Below are 7,466 nucleotides of genomic sequence, written 5' to 3'. Positions count from 1 at the left end.
ACTGATGGACAGCCATGGACGTCCTGTGTGTGCTGACGGACACACACAGATAGCCACGGACGTCCTGTGTGTGGTGACGGAAACACACGAACATCCTGTATGTGCTGACGGATGTCCTGTGTGTACTGAACAGACAGCCCACGTGGGCCAAAATGACCCAAACCGTCCACGGGAAGGACCAGCGTGCTGGTATGTGTACTGATGGACAGCCACGGACGTCCTGTGTGTGCTGACGGACACACACGGACAGCCACGGATGTCCTGTGTGTGCTGACGAACAGCCACAGACGTCCTGTGTGTGCTGGCGGACACCCACAGACGTCCTGTGTGTAGTGAACAGACAGCCCACGTGGGCAAAATCACCCAAACAGTCCACGAGAAGGGTCAGCGTTCTGAGTCCAAGGACCAACGTGCTGATATGTGTACTGATGGACAGCCACGGATGTAAGACCCAAACCTGGACCCCTTGATCCAACCAGTCCGCGGCCTTACCTAATATCTAAGTGTACTTCAGCCGGTTAAAGACCTATAGTTTCTAAGTCATTTTTCAATCATTGAGGTTCATGTAGTCAGACAATACAATGCGGAAGCTTAAGGTAAACATCATTTCATATATATAAGTCAATGTGAGCCATACAAATCATTCATATCATTCAGTTGCACAATAGTCTATCATAAGTTCATTGTATCAAACTATCACTACATCACACATCCCACACGGCCAAGGTCTTCATGGCTCCTTAGCCTTACCGCGATCCCTGTCAAGACCTTAGGTGTGTGCTCGGAAGTCCCCAAATTCTTCTCCACAGTCTTCTCCTTCTGTCTAGTATCCATTTCCGATCGAGTCTCCCTTGCCCACGGCTAGAACTCACCGGAATCACCAAACCTTCACACGGACTGCCTTGCGGCCAACTTCTCTCTTTTCTTTCTTTACTTCTGTAACGAATTGGGCAGAGTTTTCCCCTTATCTTTCTGATGATGAAATGTCGACAGGAGGGACTTGTATTTATAGGAGAAGAGCCCACCAACTGCTCTGGGCGAACAGAAGCATTGATTGGACAATGGGGCACATGCGGTTGCGCCTTTTCGCCCAAACCGTCCATCCGCTCCCAACTGCTCTTCTCTTCGTTTGGGCTGATCGATCTCTGGCCCAATAGCTTGCCCACTTACATAGCTTACTTGCCAGAGTCCCTCAGACCCATCGGACCCCCATGTCCATGATCCGGACCATAACCACCCATGATCCGTAATGACCGGCCAAGACTCCAACACTCCACCCAGCTGAGATGAGCTGAGTGCTAGCTGCCCCAGCTTTGTGAGCTACTCCTCCAGCTCTAGTGAGCTAGCTCAGACTATGTGAACTCCCTTCCAGTTCCACCTAGCTGAATGAGCTGCCTCCGGACCTTTTCCAGCATCCGGACCACTCGTCCAGCTCTCTTTAGCTTCCTTCCTTCTTATCTTGGTCAAATCTCAGCCATCTGATGCACTTAACCTTCTGTTTGGACCATGATACGCTTGTCTTTAGATCATTTGACCTGACTGGTGCATCTCCTCTTACCATGGCCCGTCCTGATGGCCTTATCTAGAACTAGGGACATGACAAGTCTCCCCCACTTGGAAGGAACTCGTCCCCGAGTTCAAACTCGATGGTTCACCACCCTCATATTGACCATACCACTCAGGATACTCAGCTTTCATTCTTGCCTCTGTTTCCCAAGTTATAATGTCTTTGCCATTGAATTCCCATACTATTTTAAGCATAGGGACTGTTTTCCTTCTCATTGCCTTTTCCATCCGATCAATGATCCGAACCGGCCTTGTTTCTAAGGTGAGGTTCTTACCAAGATCTTTTGGAATCTCAGGCAATACAATGTCCTGATCCGTTAGACACTTTCTTAGTTGAGACACATGGAAAACATTATGGTAAGCATCCATTGCAGATGGCAAATCCAACTTGTAAGCCACTGCCCCAACTCTTTCAAGTATCCTGAATGGACCTAAGAACCTAGGGTCCAGTTTCCTTCTTCCAGAAACCCTGCCCTACCTTTGAAGGTAATCATCTTGAGATAGATTAGATCACCAACCTCAAACTCAAGATGTTTCCTTCTCTTATCCGCATAACTCTTCTGGCGGTCCTGTGCCTCCTTCATCTTCTCTTTGACTAGCTTGATCTTCTCTGTGGTCTCTTCCACAATCTCAGGACCTATCATGCTGCGCTCCCCCACTTGAGTCCAGCATAAGGGTGTCCTGCAAGGCCGCCCATACAATGCTTCATAAGGGGACATGCCTATGCTGGTGTGAAAGCTGTTGTTGTATGCAAACTCCACCAGTGGCAAGTGCTTTTCCCATGAATCGCCCCAGTCTAAAACACATGCCCTTAGCATGTCCTCCAAGGTCTGGATGGTTCTTTCTGATTGACCATCCGTTTGAGGATGATAAGATGTACTCATGTTCACTCTGGTTCCTAGAGCCTTTTGAAAAGCCCTCCAGAAGTAAGATGTGAACCGAGGGTCTCTATCTGAGACTCTACTGGCCGGCACTCCATACAGCCTCACTATCTCATTCACATAAACCTTTACAATTTCATCCACTCCATCACCCTTTTTAATGGGTAAGAAGTGTGCAGATTTGGTCAGGCGATCTACAATCACCCAAATTGCATCCTTCTTGTTCCTGGTCGTAAGGAACCCAGTCACAAAGTCCTTTGTGATGTGATCCCACTTCCACTCTGGTATAGGGAGGTTTTGAAGTAAACCACTTGGGACCTGATGCTCTGCTTTAACAAGTTGGCAAGTAGGACACCTTGCCACCCACTCAGCTATATCAACCTTCATTCTGATCCAATGTTAATACCTCTTGATGTCTTTATACATCTTGTTTAGCCCCGGATGCACAGAGAACTTAGACTTATGAGCTTGTCTCATAATCTCTTCCTTTAGTTTCCGGTCACCAGGAACACTGATCCTCCCATGTACCAAAATGGTACCATTGCTGGTGATCTGGTACTCAGTCTTGTCATTCCTTGCAACCTTTTGCAAATTCTCATCCGAGCCTTGTGCTTGTTGGATTCTTGTAAGGAGATCAGCCTGGTTCACAGCCTCCAAGCCCAAAGGCTCAGTCTCACGGGCCAAGGTGTTTAGATTCAATGACCGGACCATCCCTTCCAAGATCTCTGCTTCCTTCTCTGCTGATACTTCAGCCCTACGCCTGCTTAATGCATCAGCCACTAGATTGGCCTTGCCTGGGTGATAGGCAATGTCCAAATCATAGTCGGCCACAAACTCCATCCAGTGCCTTTGTCTTAAATTCAACTTAGGCTGAGTGAATATGTACTTCAGGCTCTTGTGGTCAGTGAGAATCTGAACTTTGGCACCATACAAGTATGATCTCCATATCTTCAACGCAAATACCACTGCGGCCATCTCCAGGTCGTGGGTTGGGTAGTTGCCCTCATGTTTCCTGAGCTGCCTTGAGGCATATGCTATGACCTTCCCATGTTGTGTGAGCACACAGCCTAGTCCAGTGATGGATGCATCTTTGTACACCACATATGGTTGGTCGGCTTCAGGTAACACCAGGACTGGTGCACTGGTCAGCATGTCCTTCAAGGCTATAAAGCACTTTTCACAAGCTTCAGACCACTTGAACTTGACATCTTTTCCAGTAAGTTGTGTCATAGGTTGTGCCACACTAGCAAACCCCTTGACATACTTCCTGTAGTAGCCGGCCAGACCCAAGAAACTTCTCACTTCAGTTGCATTCTTTGGTCTCGGCCACTCTTGTATACATTTGATCTTTTCTTGATCAACTGAGACTCCTTCCTCAGACACTACATGTCCTAGGAAGCCAATGCTCTTCTGTCATAAGCTACATTTGCTTAGCTTAGCAAACAGTTGCTGCTCTCTCAACCGTTCCAACACCAATCTGAGATGCCTCTCATGGTCCTCTCGAGTCTTAGAATATACAAGTATGTCATCAATGAAGATGATTACAAATTCATCTAAGAAATCTCGAAAAACTCCATTCATCATCTTCATAAAGGCTGCTGGTGCATTGGTCAATCCGAATGGCATGACCACAAACTCATAGTGACCATACCTAGTCCGGAAAGCTGTCTTCCTTACATCTTCTGATGCAATAGGGATTTGATGATAGCCTTAAGCCAAATAAATTTTTGAAAACCACTTGGCTCCCCTCAACTGATCTAGCAACTCATCAATCCCGGGCAAAGGGTACTTATTCTTTATAGTAACCCTGTTCAGCCCTCTGTAGTCTATGCACAACCTGAAACTACCATCCTTCTTTTTAACAAAGAGGACTGGTGCTCCCCAGGGTGATACACTTGGGCGTATGAACCCTTTATCCAGCAACTCCTCGAGTTGTTTCTTTAGCTCAGCCATTTCAACTGGAGCCATGCGGTATTGGCTCTTTGACATTAGGGCCGTCCCTGGTTCCAGCTCTATTATGAATGGGTCAGACCTATCAGGGGGAATGCCCTGTAGCGACCTAAACACATCCTCGAACTCACTGACCAGCGGTATCCCGTCCGGGCCACCAACCCCTACGACCTCCTTAGTGGTGATTGTGGCTAAATAAGCCTCACAACCTTGTTCCAGCATCCTTTCCGCACGGACTGCTGATAACACTAAGCATCCAGAGGCCGGATTAATACCTTCGTACTTGATCGGGGGTCCACACCCACTCTCAAACTGCACCCTTCCTCGATGACAGTCTAAGGTGGCCCGATTCCTGCCAAGCCAGTCCATGCCTAGGATCACCTCGTGATTCTTAAGGCGGACCACAATCAGATCCACAGGCATTACCCTGTCCTGGATCATCACTTGAATGTCTTTAACCAGACCTAGTGAATGCATAACTTGCCCACCGGCTGCACTCACCAAGCCAAGATCATTCATGGTTCCCATTTGGAACATACCTTTTCCAATCATATCTGGACTCACAAAGCTATGTGTAGCTCCAGTATCAAATAGTACATGTGTTTCCACACCACCAATACATAAGGTCCCTACATAAGACCTCATCTAAGTATCTAGTCCATCCTAGATTCCTTACCATGCAGTTCTACTTAATTTAAAAAGAATAAGGTTAGACTTTTTACCAGTGATCGCCTTGAAGGGTCCGGACTCATCCACATCCCTGGAAAGCTCATAGACTCGAGGCGCTGAGGTTTGGCCTTGCTTGTGGTCTGGTCGGTTGTTCTCAACACGACCCCTCCCTTGTCCAGTTTGCAACTGAGGACAGTCCACACGGACGTGCCCTCTCTTGCCACACTGATGACAAGTCCTGGCCTCACTGGTTGAGCCTTGCCCACGGTTCCTCTCCGGTCCAGGACAGTCTCGAGCTGAGTGATACATCTTACCACAACGGGTACAAGCTCCCATAGCCTTCCAGCACTCGCCTCCATGGTGTTTTCCACATTTGGGACACTCAGGCCTACCACTTGAGGTTTTACCCCCTTCGGCCGCATCCCTCTTTCTCTTCCGGTCACCACTCTGACCAGAAGACACAACCACACTGTTTAGTCTTTGCTTGTTTTCTTCAGCCAGATTGGTCTCCAGCATTGCCATCCTCTCCACCAACTCAGACACTGTGTGAAAGGTACGGACTGAGCAGTAGGTCTTGAGTTCGACCCTAAGGCCTCTTATGAACCTCCGGACCTGGACTGCCTCATCCTCCAGCTCCCTTCCCACAAAGCGCCTAAGGCGGTTAAACTCCTCTTCATACTCTCGAACTGATCTCTTTCCCTGGACCAAGTCCAAGAATTGAGACTCCGAACGATCCCATGCCTCTGCTGGAAAGTACTTGTGGTTGAACTCGATCTCAAAGTCAGCAAACCGATCAATGGTACCATTGGTACGCTTGTCAAGGGCCAACCACCAGTTGTGTGCATCCCCTTCCAGACAGTGGACTGAAATGTCCTTCTGATACTCATCTGGGCAACGAGTGGATTTGAAATTGCGAACCAGCCTGGTCCTCCACTCATCTGCCTCTAGAGGATCAACACTTCCAGCAAAGTGTTTTGTTCCCAACCGAGAGATGTGCTCCAGCACCTTCAGGTAATCAACCTTCTTAGCTGTTCCAGCTGGTGGATCCAGCTCAATCACCTCAGCTACAGGCGCTACTTGACCACTAGGTCCACCAGCTCCAGGAGCTATCACTTGAGCTTGTGTAGTCTGACCCTTTGATGAGTTCACTACTGGTGTGAACACTTGGGTCATTGCCCGCATCTGACTTCCCATTACCTTGATTGCATCAAGTACTTCCTTCATGGATGGCTCAGCCATCTGATCAACCGGACCAGTCCGCCCATCTCTCTTGACGTTTGGATCAGCTCGGTTACCAGTCTCTGAGGACTCAGCTTCACCATCCTGTTCATCTCTCAGCTGCCCACTAGCTGCACCTAGCTGGCTTCCAGCTCCATTCAGCTGTTCTCTGGTCTCTTCCAGCTGCCTGTCCTCTCCACCCAGCTGAACCTCAGTTTGATTGATCTGAGTTTCAGTCAGGATGGCCTCCCCGGTCCGACCAGTAGGTGGGACTGACAACTCCACTGGATTAAGCACTGAGGCATCTCCAGCACCGGACGCCCCTGTCCAATCCTTAGTTTTCCGAGACCTCTTCCTAGTTCCCTTAGGACATCAAAGACAAAACACAAGGCAAAGGTTAGGATAACATTTTTTGTTTGCAAACCTCGAACAAAACAAAGTTAACCAATACCAAAACCTGCCATGAGACCCAGCCGGATGTGTGATGATCAGCCCTAACACAAGATCCTAGAATCAAGCATGCTCTGATACCAACTTGTAAGACCCAAACCTGGACCCCTTGATCCAACCAGTCCGCGGCCTTACCTAATATCTAAGTGTACTTCAGCCGGTTTAAGTCCAATAGTTTCTAAGTCATTTTTCAATCATTGAGGTTCATGTAGTCAGACAATACAATGCGGAAGCTTAAGGTAAACATCATTTCATATATATAAGTCAATGTGATCCATACAAATCATTCATATCATTCAGTTGCACAATAGGCTATCATAAGTTCACTGTATCAAACTATCACTACATCACACATCCCACACGGCCAAGGTCTTCATGGCTCCTTAGCCTTACCACGATCCCTGTCAGGACCTTAGGTGTGTGCTCGGAAGTCCCCAAACTCTTCTCCACAGTCTTCTCTTTCTGTCTAGTATCCATTTCCGATCGAGTCTCCCTTGCCCACGGCTAGAACTCACCGGAATCACCAAACCTTCACACGGACTGCCTTGCGGCCAACTTCTCTCTTTTCTTTCTTTACTTCTGTAACGAATTGGGCAGAGTTTTCCCCTTATCTTTCTGATGATGAAATTTCGACAGGAGGGACTTGTATTTATAGGAGAAGAGCCCACCAACTGCTCTGGGCGAACAGAAGCATTGATTGGACGATGGGGCACATGCGGTTGCACCTTTTCG

At 48.1% G+C, this 7,466-nt stretch overlaps 1 protein-coding gene across 1 annotated transcript; it reads right to left on the bottom strand.

Moving 5' to 3' along the window:
* Nucleotides 1-1,578: 1,578 nt before the first annotated feature.
* Nucleotides 1,579-7,211, bottom strand: LOC111201405. Its single transcript, XM_022693196.2, has 8 exons — nucleotides 7,128-7,211; nucleotides 5,120-6,647; nucleotides 4,183-4,951; nucleotides 3,966-4,098; nucleotides 2,854-3,857; nucleotides 2,266-2,802; nucleotides 2,085-2,211; nucleotides 1,579-2,040 (listed from the first exon to the last, which is right to left on the bottom strand). Exons 1-8 carry the CDS (start codon nucleotides 7,209-7,211, stop codon nucleotides 1,579-1,581), a joined length of 4,644 nt encoding a protein of 1,547 aa, XP_022548917.2.
* Between the last annotated feature and the right edge of the window lie 255 nt (nucleotides 7,212-7,466).

This window comes from Brassica napus, unplaced genomic scaffold (genome assembly GCF_020379485.1).
Source record: "Brassica napus cultivar Da-Ae unplaced genomic scaffold, Da-Ae ScsIHWf_1087;HRSCAF=1551, whole genome shotgun sequence".
NCBI lineage: Eukaryota > Viridiplantae > Streptophyta > Magnoliopsida > Brassicales > Brassicaceae > Brassica > Brassica napus.
The sequence above is the reverse complement of the archived record's forward strand: the minus strand, read 5'-3'. Positions and strand labels throughout refer to the sequence as shown.

Excerpts from the sequence above, each read along its gene's own strand:
- LOC111201405 (XM_022693196.2), bottom strand. The coding sequence starts at position 7,211 with ATGGATACTAGACAGAAAGAGAAGACTGTGGAGAAGAGTTTGGGGACT. Across the intron at positions 4,952-5,119 it reads ACCCTTCAAGGCGATCACTG|ATATGATTGGAAAAGGTATG; the intron begins GTAAAAAGTCTA and ends TTGTGAGTCCAG. Across the intron at positions 2,041-2,084 it reads GGAAACATCTTGAGTTTGAG|GGCAGGGTTTCTGGAAGAAG; the intron begins GTTGGTGATCTA and ends CTTCAAAGGTAG.